General features: G+C 43.8%; 1 protein-coding gene across 2 annotated transcripts in view; it reads left to right on the forward strand.

Annotated features, from left to right (window-relative positions):
• Window positions 1-13,164, forward strand: part of LOC141152744 (protein S100-A16-like) — a 65,781-nt gene extending 52,617 nt beyond the window's left edge. The window contains exons 3-5 of one of the 2 annotated variants that reach the window (XM_073637374.1): window positions 4,108-4,251; window positions 12,593-12,742; window positions 12,961-13,160. In XM_073637374.1, the coding sequence (XP_073493475.1) occupies window positions 4,108-4,251; window positions 12,593-12,742; window positions 12,961-13,092 (426 nt within the window). In that variant the 3' untranslated portion in view covers window positions 13,093-13,160. Of the gene's footprint in view, window positions 1-4,107; window positions 4,252-12,592; window positions 12,743-12,960 lie in introns of both variants that reach the window. The other variant, XM_073637375.1, reaches the window with a different exon arrangement.
• Window positions 13,165-18,537: the final 5,373 nt, after the last annotated feature.

Here is an 18,537-nt window from a genome sequence, read left to right on the forward strand (position 1 = left end):
AAGAATATAACTACTATAATACTGCTCCTATGTACAAGAATATAACTACTATAATAATGCTCCTATGTACAAGAATATAACTACTATAATACTGCCCCTATGTACAAGAATATAACTACTATAATACTGCCCCCTATGTACAAGAATATATCTACTATAATACTGCCCCTATGTACAAGAATATAACTACTATAATACTGCTCCTATGTATAAGAATATAACTACTATAATACTGCTCCTATGTACAAGAATATAACTACTATAATACTGCCCCTATGTACAAGAATATAACTACTATAATACTGCCCCTATGTACAGGAATATAACTACTATAATACTGCCCCTATGTACAAGAATATAACTACTATAATACTGCTCCTATGTACAAGAATATAACTACTATAATAATGCTCCTATGTACAAGAATATAACTACTATAATACTGCTCCTATGTACAAGAATATAACTACTATAATAATGCTCCTATGTACAAGAATATAACTACTATAATACTGCCCCTATGTACAAGAATATAACTACTATAATACTGCCCCCTATGTACAAGAATATATCTACTATAATACTGCCCCTATGTACAAGAATATAACTACTATAATACTGCTCCTATGTATAAGAATATAACTACTATAATACTGCTCCTATGTACAAGAATATAACTACTATAATACTGCCCCTATGTACAAGAATATAACTACTATAATACTGCCCCTATGTACAGGAATATAACTACTATAATACTGCCCCTATGTACAGGAATATAATTACTATAATACTGCTCCTATGTACAGGAATATAACTACTATAATACTGCTCCGATGTACAAGAATATAACTACTATAATACTGCCCCCTATGTACAAGAATATAACTACTATAATACTGCCCCCTATGTACAAGAATATAACTACTATAATACTGCCCCTATGTACAAGAATATAACTACTATAATACTGCTCCTATGTACAAGAATATAACTACTATAATACTGCTCCTATGTACAAGAATATAACTACTATAATACTGCTCCTATGTACAGGAATATAACTACTATAATACTGCTCCTATGTACAAGAATATAACTACTATAATACTGCCCCCTATGTACAAGAATATAACTACTATAATACTGCCCCTATGTACAAGAATATAACTACTATAATACTGCCCCTATGTACAAGAATATAACTACTATAATACTGCTCCTATGTACAAGAATATAACTACTATAATACTGCTCCCTATATACAAGAATATAACTACTATAATACTGCCCCCTATGTACAAGAATATAACTACTATAATACTGCTCCTATGTACAAGAATATAACTACTATAATACTGCTCCTATGTACAGGAATATAACTACTATAATACTGCTCCTATGTACAAGAATATAACTACTATAATACTGCCCCCTATGTACAAGAATATAACTACTATAATACTGCCCCTATGTACAGTAATATAACTACTATAATACTGCTCCTATGTACAAGAATATAACTACTATAATACTGCCCCCTATGACAAGAATATAACTACTATAATACTGCCCCTATGTACAAGAATATAACTACTATAATACTGCCCCTATGTACAAGAATATAACTACTATAATACTGCTCCTATGTACAAGAATATAACTACTATAATACTGCTCCCTATATACAAGAATATAACTACTATAATACTGCCCCCTATGTACAAGAATATAACTACTATAATACTGCTCCTATGTACAAGAATATAACTACTATAATACTGCTCCTATGTACAAGAATATAACTACTATAATACTGCTCCTATGTACAAGAATATAACTACTATAATACTGCCCCCTATGTACAAGAATATAACTACTATAATACTGCCCCTATGTACAGGAATATAACTACTATAATACTGCCCCCTATGTACAAGAATATAACTACTATAATACTGCCCCTATGTACAGGAATATAACTACTATAATACTGCTCCTATGCACAAGAATATAACTACTATAATACTGCCCCCTATGTACAAGAATATAACTACTATAATACTGCCCCTATGTACAAGAATATAACTACTATAATACTGCCCCTATGTACAAGAATATAACTACTATAATACTGCTCCTATGTACAAGAATATAACTACTATAATACTGCTCCCTATATACAAGAATATAACTACTATAATACTGCCCCCTATGTACAAGAATATAACTACTATAATACTGCTCCCTATATACAAGAATATAACTACTATAATACTGCCCCCTATGTACAAGAATATAACTACTATAATACTGCTCCTATGTACAAGAATATAACTACTATAATACTGCTCCTATGTACAGGAATATAACTACTATAATACTGCCCCTATGTACAAGAATATAACTACTATAATACTGCCCCCTATGTACAAGAATATAACTACTATAATACTGCCCCTATGTACAAGAATATAACTACTATAATACTGCCCCTATGTACAAGAATATAACTACTATAATACTGCTCCTATGTACAAGAATATAACTACTATAATACTGCTCCCTATATACAAGAATATAACTACTATAATACTGCCCCTATGTACAAGAATATAACTACTATAATACTGCTCCTATGTACAAGAATATAACTACTATAATACTGCTCCTATGTACAGGAATATAACTACTATAATACTGCTCCTATGTACAAGAATATAACTACTATAATACTGCCCCTATGTACAAGAATATAACTACTATAATACTGCCCCTATGTACAAGAATATAACTACTATAATACTGCTCCTATGTACAAGAATATAACTACTATAATACTGCTCCCTTTATACAAGAATATAACTACTATAATACTGCTCCTATGTACAAGAATATAACTACTATAATACTGCTCCTATGTACAGGAATATAACTACTATAATACTGCCCCTATGTACAAAAATATAACTACTATAATACTGCCCCCTATGTACAAGAATATAACTACTATAATACTGCCCCTATGTACAGGAATATAACTACTATAATACTGCTCCTATGTACAAGAATATAACTACTATAATACTGCCCCCTATGTACAAGAATATAACTACTATAATACTGCCCCTATGTACAAGAATATAACTACTATAATACTGCCCCCTATGTACAAGAATATAACTACTATAATACTGCCCCCTATGTACAAGAATATAACTACTATAATACTGCTCCTATGTACAAGAATATAACTACTATAATACTGCTCCCTATGTACAAGAATATAACTACTATAATACTGCTCCTATGTACAGGAATATAACTACTATAATACTGCTCCTATGTACAAGAATATAACCACTATAATACTGCCCCTATGTACAGGAATATAACTACTATAATACTGCCCCCTATGTACAAGAATATAACTACTATAATACTGCTCCTATGTACAAGAATATAACTACTATAATACTGCTCCCTATGTACAAGAATATAACTACTATAATACTGCTCCTATGTACAGGAATATAACTACTATAATACTGCTCCTATGTACAAGAATATAACCACTATAATACTGCCCCTATGTACAGGAATATAACTACTATAATACTGCCCCTATGTACAGGAATATAACTATTATAATACTGCCCCCTATGTACAAGAATATAACTACTATAATACTGCTCCTATGTACAAGAATATAACCACTATAATACTACCCCTATGTACAGGAATATAACTACTATAATACTGCCCCTATGTACAGGAATATAACTACTATAATACTATTCCTATGTACAAGAATATAACTACTATAATACTGCTCCTATGTACAAGAATATAACTACTATAATACTGCCCCTATGTAGAATAATATACTGCTATAATACTATCTGTAGACTCTAATGCTGTATAGGAGCATCTGATTAGAGTAATTATTGTATTTTGAGGCTTGTCTTGGGTCAGCCTTGGATCTGTTAGTCTTTCTTCTGCGGCAGCGCAGGGGGTGTTTGTATTTTTAGGTTTATGGATTCTCCTCTTTTGATATTACACTGGACATGACTATTCTGCTGTTATTTTTTGTTTTTCTGTCCCCAGTTCACATCGAACAAGGAATTGATCAACAAACATTTCCAGTCCTTAGATGTCGACAAGGACGGGAAGATCGGTTTTGACGAGTACTGGACATTGATCGGGGAGATTGCCCTGAAGCTGAGGCAACGGATGGCGATGGAGTACCAGGTGCCGCACTGATGACCCGTCCTGTCATCCCCTTCACAGCCAGCAGGGGGCAGACTATATATAGGGGATGTCATGGTTGTCAAATGCAAGTCCAATGACAACGCCACCTAGTGACCAAACAATTATGAAAGGTGCCGTAATGCACCAGATACATAAGCGTAGAAAATAATACAGTTACGCGGATTTGAAATCTGCAACATGTGAATGTCTCCTGCGAGGACGCTGAGTTTTATGTGCAGATTTTTCCTTTAGACTTACATTAGATGAAAAAGACCCACAGCTAGAAAACGCGCAAGCGATTTTAGTGCGTTTCCGCCTCATTTTACAAAAAAGTCAAAAACTCACCAAAACTCATCTTGTGCACACAGCCTTAGACACTGTCTATAGGTATCAAAGCAATTCAGCTTCATGTTGATATATTCATTCATGGGTATCAAGGGAACGTGTTACGCTCCTATTGTGCATCCAGGGCTGGCCTCCGCTCCCTTCCCCTATGGCTACCTCCTCTGCTGTGCTTCATGTCGGGTTTTACTACTTGACGTCACCATCCAAGGCCTTTAAAGGTGCACTTAGACCAGTATTCAGTCAGTTGCCTTTGTTTGCTGTTTTTTTGGCGTTTAGCATTAACCAGTTTCTTCAGCTACATTCATGTCTTCTGTGATTTCTACTTCTCCTCAGACCTGCTTGTTAACCGATAGTATGCTGTAAGCATAATGAATGGTTATTTATTGTCTATTCACATTCTGCTGCAATCAACTCTGCAATTTCCTGTGGCTTCCAGTGTGTCCTGCTCCGCTTACTGCTTGTCATCCAGCATATCCGTTTGTCTTGGTCCTCAGTGCTGTGTCATCACCCTCAGCCATGTATACACCTCGACCTGCAGTTTAGTAAATCCATCTCACTTGTTGAGCCTAACAGAATTACTCTCTGCAAGTCATATTTTAATCTTCTTGTATTGCGGAAACTGAGCTTGGTAAATGGTAAATTATATATTCATCTACGAATGTTAATAAACCTGGGCTATGTAATTGATATTTTCATCCAATGATATTGAGGGCTCTGACCTCAGAAATTGATAGTTTCATGCACCGGTACTGAGGGAACTGAGTTTGGTAACTGATATATTCATCTACTGGTACTGAAGGAACTGAGCTTGATAAATGATATATTCATCTACTGGTACTGAGAGAGCTGAGCTTGGTAACTGATACTTTCCTCCATGGGTACTGAGAGAGCTGAGTTTGGTAACTGATACATTCCTCCATGGGTATTGAGGGAGGTGAGTTTGATAACTGATACATTTCTCCATGGGTATTGAGGGAGCTGAGTATGGTAACTGATATATTTGTCTACCGGTACGGAGGGAACTGAGCTTGATAAATGAAATATTCATCTACCGGTACTGAGAGAGCCGAGTTTGGTAACTGATACATTTCTCCATGGGTATTGAGGGAGCTGAGTTTGGTAATTGAAATATTCATCTACCGATACTGAGGGAACTGAGCTTGATAAATGATATATTCATCTACCGGTACTGAGGGAGCTGAGTTTGGTAACTGATATATTCATCTACTGGTACGGAGGGAACTGAGCTTGATGAATGATATATTCATCTGCCGGTACTGAGGGAACTGAGCTTCATAAATGATATATTCATCTACCGGTATTGAGAGAGCAGAGTTTGGTAACTAATACATTTCTCCATGGGGATTGAGGGAGCTGAGTTTGGTAACTGATATATTCATCTACCGGTACTGAGGGGACTAAGCTTGATAAATTATATATTCATCTACTGGTACTGAGGGAACTGAACTTGATAAATGATATACTCATCTACCGGTATTGAGGGAGCAGAGTTTGGTAACTGATACATTTCTCCATGGGTATTGAGGGAGCTGAGTTTGGTAACTGATATATTCATTGAGGGAACTGCCCTTGATAAATGATATATTCATCTACTGATAGTGAGGGAACTGAGCTTGATAAATGGTATATTCATCTACCGGTACTGAGGGAACTGAGCTTGATAAATGATATATTCATCTACCGGTATTGAGGGAGCAGAGTTTGGTAACTGATACATTTCTCCATGGGTATTGAGGGAGCTAAGTTTGGTAACTCATATATTTATCTACCAGTACTGAGGGAACTGAGCTTGATAAATGATATATTCATCTACTGTTACTGAGGGAACTCAGCTTGATAAATGATATATTCATCTACCGGTACTGAGGGAACTGAACATGATAAATTATATATTCATCTACTGGTATTGAGGGAGCTGAGCTTGGTAACTGATACATTCCTCCATGGGTATTGAGGGAACTGAGCTTGGTAACTGATATATTCCTCCATGGGTATTGAGGGAGGTGAGTTTGATAACTGATACATTTCTCCATGGGTATTGAGGGAGCTGAGTTTGGTAACTGATATATTTATCTACCGGTACGGAGGGAGCTGAGCTTGATAAATGAAATATTCATCTACCGGTACTGAGAGAGCTGAGTTTGGTAACTGATACATTTCTACATGAGTATTGAGGGAGCTGAGTTTGGTAACTGATATATTCATCTACCGGTACTGAGGGAACTGAGCTTGATAAATGATATATTCATCTACTGGTAATGAGGGAACTGAGCTTGATAAATGATATATTCATCTACTGGTACTAAGGGAACTGAGCTTGATAAATGATATATTCATCTACTGGTACTGAGGGAACTGAGCTTGATAAATGATATATTCATCTACCGGTATTGAGGGAGCTGAGCTTGGTAACTGATACATTCCTCCATGGGTATTGAGGGAACTGAGCTTGGTAACTGATACATTTCTCCATGGGTATTGAGGGAACTGAGCTTGGTAATTCCATTGTGGTCAAGGCATATGTCTGTAGGGTGTGATCTAATATGGGAGTATATATGCATAATATGTTTTAATATTGAGTGAAATAGTAATTTACTAATAAAGGAAATCTGCTTGTGAGGAAATCCACATCTTCCAGCATATCCACATAGGGAAACATGTTCCTGCTTCTGAACATCTCTGATAGCCAGTTACACATAAAAGGCTCAGCAGATAGTATTATTATTTTTTTATTATTATTATTATTATTATTAATTTATATAGCACCATTGATTCCATGGCGCTGTACATAAGGGGTTACATACAAAATAAGAATATCACTACAGTAAACAGACTAACAATGATAGACTGGTACGGAGGGAAGAGGACCCTGCCCTCAGGGGGCTTACATTCTACAGGAATGGGGAAGGAGACAGTAGGTTGGGGGGCTACAGTAGCTCCGGTGTTGTTGAGGCGGCAGCGGGGTCATAGCAGGCTGTAAGCTTGTTTGAAGAGATGGGTTTTCAGGTTCCGTCTGAAGGATCCGGATGTGGTGGATAATCGGACATGTTGAGGCACAGAATTCCAGAGGATGGGGGATATTAGGGAGAAATCTTGGAGGCGATTGCGTGAGGAACTGATAAGTGTGGAGGAGAGAAGGAGGTCTTGGCAGGACCGGAGATTACGTGAGGGAATATATTTGGAGATTAGTTCAGAGATGTACGGAGGAGAGAGGTTATGGACGGCTTTGTAGGTCAGTGTTAGTAGTTTGAACTGGATGCGCTGGGGAAATGGGAGCCAGTGAAGGGATTTGCAAAGGGGCTTAGCAGAGGAGTAGCGAGGCGAGAGATGGACGAGTCGTGCAGCAGAGTTGAGGACGGACTGGAGGGGTGCGAGAGTGTTAGCAGGTAGGCCACAGAGGGGGATGCTGCAATAGTCGAGGCGGGAGATGATGAGGGCATGCACAAGCAGTTTAGTAGACCAACCAGCTGCGTATCCTGGACAACTGGTGACAGCGGTGGGATCTGTGGGACCACCCCTGGCTGCGTATCCTTGACAACTGGTGACAGCGGTGGGAACTGTGGGACCCCCTGGCTGCTTCCTTGACACCTGGTGACAGTAGTGGGATCTGTGGGATCAACTGGCTGCGTATCCTTGACAACTGTTGACAGCGGTGGGATCTGTCGTACCCACCGGTTATGGATACTTGACAACTGGTGACAGCGGTGGGATCTGTGGTACCCCCCGGCTGCGTATCCTTGACAACTGGTGACAGCGGTGGGATCTGTGGTACCCCCCGGCTGCGTATCCTTGATAACTGATGACAGCGGTGTGATGTGTGGTACCCCCTGGCTGTGTATCCTTGACAACTGGTGACAGCGGTGGGATCTGTCGGACCCCCCAGGTGCGTTTCCTTGATAACTGGTGACAGCGGTGGGATCTGTGGTACCCCCCCGGCTGCGTATCCTTGACAATTGGTGACAGTAGTGAGATCTGTGGGACCCCCCGGGTGCATTTCCTTAATAACTGGTGACAGCGGTGGGATCTGTGGTACCCCCCCGGCCACGGATACTTGACAACTGGTGACAGCGGTGGGATCTGTGGTACCCCCCACCTGCGTATCCTTGATAACTGGTGACAGTGGTGCGATCTGTGGGACCCCCTGGCTGCGTATCCTTGACAACTGGTGACAGTGGTGGGATCTGTGGGGCCCCCGGCTGCGTATCCTTGATAACTGGTGACAGTGGTGGGATCTGTGCTACCCCCCCGGCTGCGTATCCTTGATAACTGGTGACAGTGGTGCGATCTGTGGGACCCCCTGGCTGCGTATCCTTGACAACTGGTGACAGTGGTGGGATCTGTGGGACCCCCGGGTGCGTTTCCTTGATAACTGGTGACAGCGGTAGGATCTGTGGGATCCCCCGGCTGCGTATCCTGGATAACTGGTGACAGCGATGGCATCTGTGGGGCCCCCGGCTGCGTATCCTTGATAACTGGTGACAGTGGTGGGACCTGTGCTACCCCGCCGGCTGCGTATCCTTGACAACTGGTGACAGTGGTGGGATATGTGGGACCCCCCGGGTGCGTTTCCTTTATAACTGGTGACAGCGGTAGGATCTGTTGGACCCCCTGGCGGCGTCCTTGACAACTGGTGACAGTGGTGGGATCTGTGAGACCCCCGGCTGCGTATCCTTGATAACTGGTGGGATCGGTGGGACCCCCGGGTGCGTTTCCTTGATAACTGGTGAGAGCGGTGGGATCTGTGGACTGCGTATCCTTGATAATTGGTGACAGTGGTGGGATCTGTGGGACCCCCCGGGTGCGTTTCCTTGATAACTGGTGACAGTGGTGGGATCTGTGGGACCCTCGGCTGCGTATCCTTGATAACTGGTGACAGTGGTGGAATATGTGGGTCCCCCTGGCTGTGTATCCTTGATAACTGGTGACAGTGGTGGGATCTGTGGGACCCCCGGCTGCGTATCCTTGATAACTGGTGACAGCGGTGGGATCTGTGGTACCCCCCGGCTGCGTATCCTTGATAACTGGTGACAGTGGTGGGATCTGTGCTACCCCCTAGCTGCGTATCCTTGACAACTGGTGACAGTGGTGGGATCTGTGGGACCCTCCGGCTGTGTCCTTGACAACTGGTGACAGTGGTGGGATCTGTGGGACCCCCGGCTGAGTATCCTTGATAACTGGTGGGATCTGTGGGACCCCCGGGTGCGTTTCCTTGATAACTGGTGAGAGCAGTGGGATCTGTGGGACCCCCGGCTGCGTATCCTTGATAACTGGTGACAGTGGTGGGATCTGTGGGACCCCCCGGGTGCGTTTCCTTGATAACTGGTGACAGCGGTGGGATCTGTGGGACCCCCTGGCTGCATATCCTTGATAACTGGTGACAGAGGTGGGATCTGTGGGACCCCCGGCTGCGTAACCTTGACACTCTCCTACCCATATGCAATGTTAATAATGGACAGTACATGGATTGCAATCCGCGCAGACAGTGAGTTTTTATGGTAATTTTGATCCATAATTCGGATCTAAACAGACAGGTTTCTGCTTTTTTGTGGACACACAGTCTTCAAAAAAACAATGACATGTGAACAGCAGCCAATATTATAATTGACGCATGTTCTATCAGTGGAAAACACGACCAGGACACGTGCATGAAATATGGACGTCTGAATGAGGCCTAGAGTGATGACCTTTACATTGAACACCTATATACTGGCGGCGGAGGCCCCAGGTGTTGCAGTCTGATGGTCGGTGTAAAAAGCATCGTGTGTCCTGTATGAGGACTGTCATTCATCCCCAGCATCAGGACTGGTGCGATAAGTAGCAGCGTTCACTGTCTCAGTGTTCAGATGTCAAACACATGGGAAGGGTCTTCGGTTACATTCTCCAGTGACGGTGTGTATTGTATGCCAGGCCTCTAAGATGCCACCAACTAGGGATCTGACATGTGGAAGATCTTCTGCCGGGATCTGGTTGGCTCAGATGGTGTTGGTGGGCACTGTCTGTTCCACAGGCCGTGACTGAAGGGTGGCTGATATGTGTGCCATCCTAGTTCCTTAGAATAACAGTGGCTCTCTGAGGTGGGTCGTGAGGGTCACACCTCTCCGCAGTACACTGGGGGGGCCTTCTTAAAAGCATGGTGGGCTGGTATATACAGTGCCTACAAGTAGTATTCAACCCCCTGCTGATTTAGCTGGTTGACACATGCGGAATTAACTTGGCATTGTGACATTTGTACTGTAGATCAGCCTGGAAGTGGGAAATGCACTGCAGCAAATATTGTTTTTTTTTTTGTTTTTTTTTAAAACGTTAAAAGTTAATTCAGAGTGTCATTTATTATTCAACCCCTCAAACCACAAGAATTCTGTTTGGTCCCCCTAAAGTATTAAGAAGTAGTTCAGGCACCAAGAATAATGAGCTTCACATGTGTGGATTAAAGATCTCTTTTGCCAGCCTTTTCTGACTATTTAAGACCCTCCCCAAACTTGTGAACAGCACTCAGACATGGTCAACATGGGAAAGACAAAGGAGCATTCCAAGGCCATCAGACACAAGATCGTGGAGGGTCACAAGGCTGGCAAGGGGTACAAAACCCTTTCCAAGGAGTTGGGCCTACCTGTCTCCACTGTTGGGAGCATCATCCGTAAGTGGAAGGCTTATGGAACTACTGTTAGCCTTCCACGGCCTGGACAGCCTTTGAAAGTGTCCTCCCGTGCCGTGGCCAGGCTTGTCCGAAGAGTCAAGGCTAACCCAAGGACAACAAGGAAGGAGCTCCGGGAAGATCTCATGGCAGTGGGGACATTGGTTTCAGTCAATACCATAAGTAACGTACTCCACTGCAATGGTCTCCGTTCCAGACGAGCCCGTAAGGTACCTTTACTTCCAAAGCGTCATGTCAAGGCTCGTCTACAGTTTGCTCATGATCACTTGGAGGACTCTGAGACAGACTGGTTCAAGGTTCTATGGTCTGATGAGACCAAGATCGAGATCTTTGGTGCCAACCACACACGTGACGTTTGAAGACTGGATGGCACTGCATACGACCCCAAGAATACCATCCCTACAGTCAAGCATGGTGGTGGCAGCATCATGCTGTGGGGCTGTTTCTCAGCCAAGGGGCCTGGCCATCTGGTCCGCATCCATGGGAAGATGGATAGCACGGCCTACCTGGAGATTTTGGCCAAGAACCTCCACTCCTCCATCAAGGATCTTAAGATGGGTCGTAATTTCATCTTCCAACAAGACATCGACCCAAAGCACACAGCCAAGAAAACCAAGGCCTGGTTCAAGAGGGAAAAAGTCAAGGTGTTGGAGTGGCCTAGTCAGTCTCCTGACCTTAACCCAATTGAAAACTTGTGGAAGGAGCTCAAGAATAAAGTCCACATGAGACACCCAAAGAACCTAGATAACTTGGAGAAGATCTGTATGGAGGAGTGGGCCAAGATAACTCCACAGACCTGTGCCGGCCTGATCAGGTCTTATAAAAGACGATTATTAGCTGTAATTGCAAACAAGGGTTATTCCACAAAATATTAAACATAGGGGTTGTATAATAATTGACCCACACTTTTATGTTTAAAATTTAATAAAATTCAACTGAGCAACATAACTTTTTGGTTTGTAAGATTTATGCTTCTGTTCATAAAACCTACACTCGTTTGCAGTTTGAAGGCTCTAACTTATTTGCATCTTATCAAACCAGCTAAATCTGCAGGGGGTTGAATACTACTTGTAGGCACTGTAGCTACATCTGTGTGAGTGAGTAGAGTCAGAGGAGAAGAAGCCCTGGTGGTGATGTCTCCTGCTTCAGTGTCACCTGCTGCCCTCTGCTTTCTATTGCTGAGCTCCTTACTCAACTTTGGGTCCATTCCTGCTCTTTGTTTCCCCTTCCCGCTATCTCCTTGGCTTCTGGCTTTTATTGCATGTGCTCCTCCATTCATGATGCCAGGCGTATTAATGCCACTGTTCTGCACGGCATAAGATGCCATCTTCACAGACTGAACTGGAAGGTGCCATTCTGACCACAGTGAAATGGTTTATTGACCACGCCGGAGAGGAGGGCATCAAAGAAACTCTGAGCGTCAATGATTTCATCAAACTTTCTCAGACGGAGCTGCCGCACCTGATGAAGGTAAGTCCCGCAAAATCAGCGAGATTATTATTAATAAGGAGAGATTAATAGGGGGTGGGATTCCTGATACTTCTGGTGGTCGATGGCCAAGACCAATGAACCAGACTATAGACATGTAATGTTTTCGATATCCTGGTCCTTTCCCTTCGTTACATGCCATTATTGTGGGTGGAGATTTCTTGAACAAGATTTCACATAAAACTGTTCTATTTTCTTAGGACGTCTCGTTAGAGGAGATGGTTAAACTGTCTATTAACCAGGACAGTGATATGAAGTTTGGGAAGTATTGGAGCCTGGTCGGACTGATGAGCAAGAACGTTGAGCGAGACATGAAACCTAAGAAGCAGTGATGTCTTCATCACATGGCGACGGCCCAATCTGTATATCGTGCCTTTATTCCTGCCCTGTGACAATAAAGAGACTGGAATTATAAGATGTTTCCTCATTATTTCATAGTCTGTGTGCGGCTTCATAGGAAGGGCTGTCATGGGTGCGATAATCGGGATAATACACAGCCATGTGGCCCCTTAATGCTGACAACCGGCCTCTTTATCACGACAACCACTGAGAAGTTTCTAAACCACACCAACGGTACTGTGTGAACATCAAGTAAATGAATTGTGAACGGCATTCCTTATAGACTACAGTTATAAAATTCAGGTACTTAGTACACAGGTTGATCAAAATACGTGCGCCCATCTGCTACTTACAAGCCTGACCTTTGTGTGCGCCCATCTGCTACCTACAAGCCTAACCTTTGTGTGCGCCCATCTGCTACTTACAAGTAGTGTTGAGCCACCCCCGTAGTGTTCGAGTTCGGTTCGGTTCGTCGAACACCCGTGTGTTCGCCGAACTGTTCGTCGAACTGTTCGTCGAACACCTTCGAACACCGTTAAAACCAATGGCAGGCAAACAAAAACACATAGAAACACATAGAAAACACCTTCAAAGGTGTCCAAAAGCTGACAAACTGCTCAGAAGACATAACTAACACATGGAAAAGTGACAAGTACATATAGTCATGCGAAAAGAAAAGAGGTGGAGGAGTAAAAGGAGGGGGAGACACAGATATAGGCATGTCATGCCCTTCTAAAATCCAAAAAGTGAGAAGCCGACACGTTCAGTCCGCTCCTGCCCGTGCCACCTCCGTGTCGCCAGGTTTGTGCCAGAGCCGCGGTGAACCCTGACGGCCAGCCCCCCTCTCCCAATACTGGTGCCTGTCCGCTGGTGGGTCGAGCGAGCCCCCCTGTGGTGGAGGCATCTCTAAGCTTTTTAATTTAAATTGTCTCTCTAATTTGAATGAATACACTTTAAATCCATTTACAAGGATCTATTGGAGGGCAAGTCTCATGCCAGCAGCCGCGTAATTCCAGCTCCAGTAGCGTCCACTAAAGCTGCTGCAGTTAAAAAGCTTTTATAAGGATCGAGCTCGGCTGTCCACCGCAAGGCATCCTAGTGCCAGTCCCAGCCCCTATGCCTTGGGGTGCCTCCTGATGCTCTTCACTGAGTATCCCGTGGTCCCGAAGCATTTCCTTTGAAAAAATTAAGTGTCTAAACTACAGGTGGTGTAGCTTGCTTAACAGCCGGGATAATCCGCTGACTAGCAGACACTGCTACTAGGCACAAAGTATTTCCTGGGCTAGATGCAGTTAAAAATTTGTAGTTAGATACTCTCGTTGGATGCTGAGAAAGCATTCCATAGAGTCTCCTGGCACACCATATATGATTCTCTTAAAAAGCTTGGGGTAGGGCTCTAGGGGACCCTTTTATAGCCAAAATCACGGCCCTGTATCACAATACGTCACCTAGGCTGAAGATAAATGGAACTGTAGCACCCTGAGGGCTCGGTTGCTACAGAGGTATTGCACCTCACCCAGAGGTGTGATATCTCACTCTCAGGTAAGGATGGAGTGTGGATCAGGACCCGACACCTGCATGCATTACACCACATTGCCGTGGGGCAGGGCGACCAATATGCCCCTGAGATGGGCACGACAGTCCCTGTCCCTGGCTGGAGTGGGGGGAGGGAACACTGAGGAAGGGGAACCCTGTAGTGCAGGAGCAGGGAGGAAGCAGTTCCTGGGTGCATTGAGAAGGGAGTATAAAAGGTGGGCACCATCTTAGTTCAGTGCAGAGAAGTCTGAGCAGAACTGGCAGGGAGCAGGGGCTCTGCATGAGCTCTGCTCCGGAGGCGGGCCTAGTAACAGAGGCCCAGGCCTGGAAGAGGGAGAAGGAAGGAAGAGGAGCGGAGAAGGCTCCAGGAACGAGGAACGAAGGGATCTCAGGGGTGCGGACGGGCGAGTCGCCACCGCACGCCCGAATCCACCTGCGTGGAGGGGTCAGGCCAAAGGGGGAGACCGGTCCCCGAAACTAGTGGAGGCAGGAAACGACCCTCAGCTAGAAACAGGAGGCTCTGACATTTTATGTGGCGCAGCCCCTTGCTCCACCCGCTAGGAAGGCACCACATAGGGTCAGGGAAACTGGCGCCAAGTTTACCAAGAGGAGGCCCGAGGCAGCCGGACAGAAGGGTTGGTAAGAAAGGCCAGACAAAGGACACACAAAGGGGGTCCTGTGAAGCACTCCAAAGTTATCTGGGAGTTGTCTGAGCCCCTCACCTGGTGAGCACAGTACGACGTGGGCAGCCGTTACCTGCAGACGTGGTCTGGATAATAAGAACTGTGAGTAAAGGCCCTGGACTGCATCACTGACTCCGTGTCGTTACTGCTGCTGCCCTGCACCATCACCCCCATCCTCCGCATACACTGCCCTGAGGCTATACTCCTCCCGTGGGGAGTTATGCTACGCTCTGCTGCACCCACAACACCAGCCTTAGCGGTCTGCCCTGTAGCGGCGGTTCACTCTGACCGCAATCCACGGGTGGCGTAGTCGGACATTTAAACATCAAAACCACATAAATAGTTCCGCCACTGGTTTGACCGCCCTGAGCCACGGAACCGGGTCGTCGCCACGAAGACTACAACCACCAGCATCCACCAAAAAGGGTCCGGCTCCGGGTGTCCCAAGGCCCAGGGGGCGCGTCAGAACATTTTCATCACCTTTCACAATCACCAATGGGACAAGGCAGGGATGTTCTCTGTCCCCTCTCTTATACATCCTAGTGACGGAGCACCTGCTCTCATCAATTCGCCATAACCCCAATATTAGGTGGATTGAGGTGGGAGGCACCGAGTACAAGTGCTCTCTATTTGCTGATGATGTCCTAGTATATATCACTCAATCACATATATCCATCCATGCTGTTATGGCTGAAATAGATCACTTTGTTACATGGTCAAATTTTAAAATCAATGCAGCGAAGTCTGAGGCCCTCGATGTCTCCCTCCCCAAATCCATATAGGATTCCATCCAGTCCAACTTTCCCTTTGCCTGGCCCTCACAGGGTATCAAATACTTAGGAATTCCTATTCATAGAGACCTCTCCCATCTATGTTATCTTAATTTTGGGCCCTTTATTGAACAACTCCATACAGACCACGGTTGGCAAGTTAGAACTGTAAGATTCACTACGTGAACCACTGGTGTTTTGTGGAAAAGCACATGTACACCGCGTTCCAAATTATTATACAAAAAGTGTTTAGGAGTGATAAGGGAAGAATTTGTTTGTTTGTCAGTTAAACTCATTGATGGTGATGTGTGTCAGGGCTCTTTATATCACTGTAAGCAATTGCAGACACCTGTGCTAATTAGTTTGGCAGGTGTGTCCAATGAAAGGCAAGACTACTTAAGAAGGCTGTCTCACATTATTAAGCAGCCTACATTTTCTGCCAAAATGGGAAAGAAAAAGGATGTGTCGGCTGCTGAGAAGCAACAAATTGTGGAGTGTTTAGGTCAAGGCATGACTACAATCAACATTGTGCGATGATCAGGATGAAGTGTCTTGGCAATCAAGAAGTATGTAGCTGATTCACAGTACACACGTGTGCGTGCTGATAAGGGCAAATTGAGGACTCTTTCCTACAGGCAATTACGTCAGGTTGAAAGAGCAGCGGCAAAAAAGCCTTGTCATAGCAGCAGACAAGTTTTTGAAGCTGCTTGTGCCTCCAACGTCCCCCGAACAACAAGATGCAGGGTCCTTCAGAGGTTTGCAGCTGTGCATACGCCATCCTGTCGACCTCCTCTATCCACTTCACACAAGCAGAAACGGCTCCAGTGGGCCAAACATTACATGAAGACTGATTTCAAAACTGTTTTGTTCACGGATGAGTGCCGTGCAGCGCTCGATGGTCCAGATGGATGGAGTGGAGGATGGCTGGTTGATGGACACCCCACGCAAACACGGCTACAGCGCCAACAAGGAGGAGGTGGAGTAATGTTTTGGGCTGGAATCATGGGGAGAGAGATTGTCGGCCCCTTTAGGATCCCTGAAGGCGCTAAAGATGAACTCCATAATGTATGTGGATTTTCTCAAACAGCACTTCCTGCCATGGTTCAAGAAGAAGAACCGTGTATTTCACAGCAAGATCATTTTTCTGCATGATAATGCACCATCTCATGCTGCACATAAAACATCTGTATCTCTGGCTGATATGGGCATAAAAGGGGACAAACTTATGGTGTGACCCCCATGCTCCCCTGACCTCTACCCCATTCAGAACCTTTGGAGCATCATTAAAAGGAGTGTCTATGATGGCGGGAGGCAGTTCACATCTAAGCAACAGCTCTGGGAGGGTATTCTGTCCTCATGCAAAACAATTGAAGCAGAAACCATCCAAAACCTGACAAATTCAATGGACGAGAGAGTTCAGAAGCTCCTTTCGAACAAGGGGTCCTATGTGAAAATGTAACATCACCTAGAATAAAGTTTTGAGTTGAAAACTGTTTGATTTCAGTTTCTAACAACCTGCTAATGCTTATAATTTCAAAAATGACCATTTTTTTGGTCTTTATTAAAATGAAAAGGTTGATCGAAAAGTTTGGGGGATCTAAGAGTGTGGCAACCCAGTAGTCATGATTACTTCGAATTCTGACAATATGAGGGTCATGCTGCAGGTAGTGCAGCAAGAAGGCACTTATGTGTCTTGCGCATCTCGGAGCCCCAAAATTATTTTCCGGGCTAGATGCAGCTAAAAATTATTATTAATTTTAAATCTGGTGAAGCTTTAGTATAGATGGCCTAATAGGATCAGTGCTGCACACTGCTACAAAGCCCAAATTATTTTCCAGTCAAGATACAGATAAACATGATTAGTAATTTTAAATCTGGTGGAGCTTATTATAGATGGCCTAATAGAATCAGTGCTGCACACTGCTACAAAGCCCAAATTATTTTCCAGCCAAGATACAGATAAACATGATTAGTAATTTGAAAGCTTAAAACGGTTGGTAGGGTGATTTTAACCAATCATCAAGCTTTTACTCTCCCCAGGATGACACAGGGGTAGAAAAGTCGTTTCGGATCCATGATTTGTTCATCTTTATGAACGTGAGTCTGTCTACATTATCAGTGGAGAGCCGCGTGCGCTTATCTGTCAGCACACCACCAGCAGCGCTGAACACACGTTCAGACAGAACGCTGGCTGCGGGGCATGACAAGATCTCCAAGGCGTAAGTGGCTAGCTCCGGCCATTTATCCAGATTGGAAGCCCAAAAAGAGCAAGGGTCCAGTGACACAGTCGTGGCTTCAATGTTTACTTGGAGATACTCCTGTACCATCGTCTCTAGGCGTTGACTATGTGTCAGACTTCTTGTCTCCTGTGGCCTTGCAAAGGATGGGCTAAAAAAGTGGTGAAATGATTCCGCAAAATTGATGTTACCAGCAGATACTGTGGTTCTGT

The sequence above is a fragment of the Phyllobates terribilis genome, unplaced genomic scaffold (genome assembly GCF_046119375.1).
Source record: "Phyllobates terribilis strain yellow unplaced genomic scaffold, ASM4611937v1 Scaffold_6__1_contigs__length_29720123, whole genome shotgun sequence".
Classification (NCBI taxonomy): domain Eukaryota; kingdom Metazoa; phylum Chordata; class Amphibia; order Anura; family Dendrobatidae; genus Phyllobates; species Phyllobates terribilis.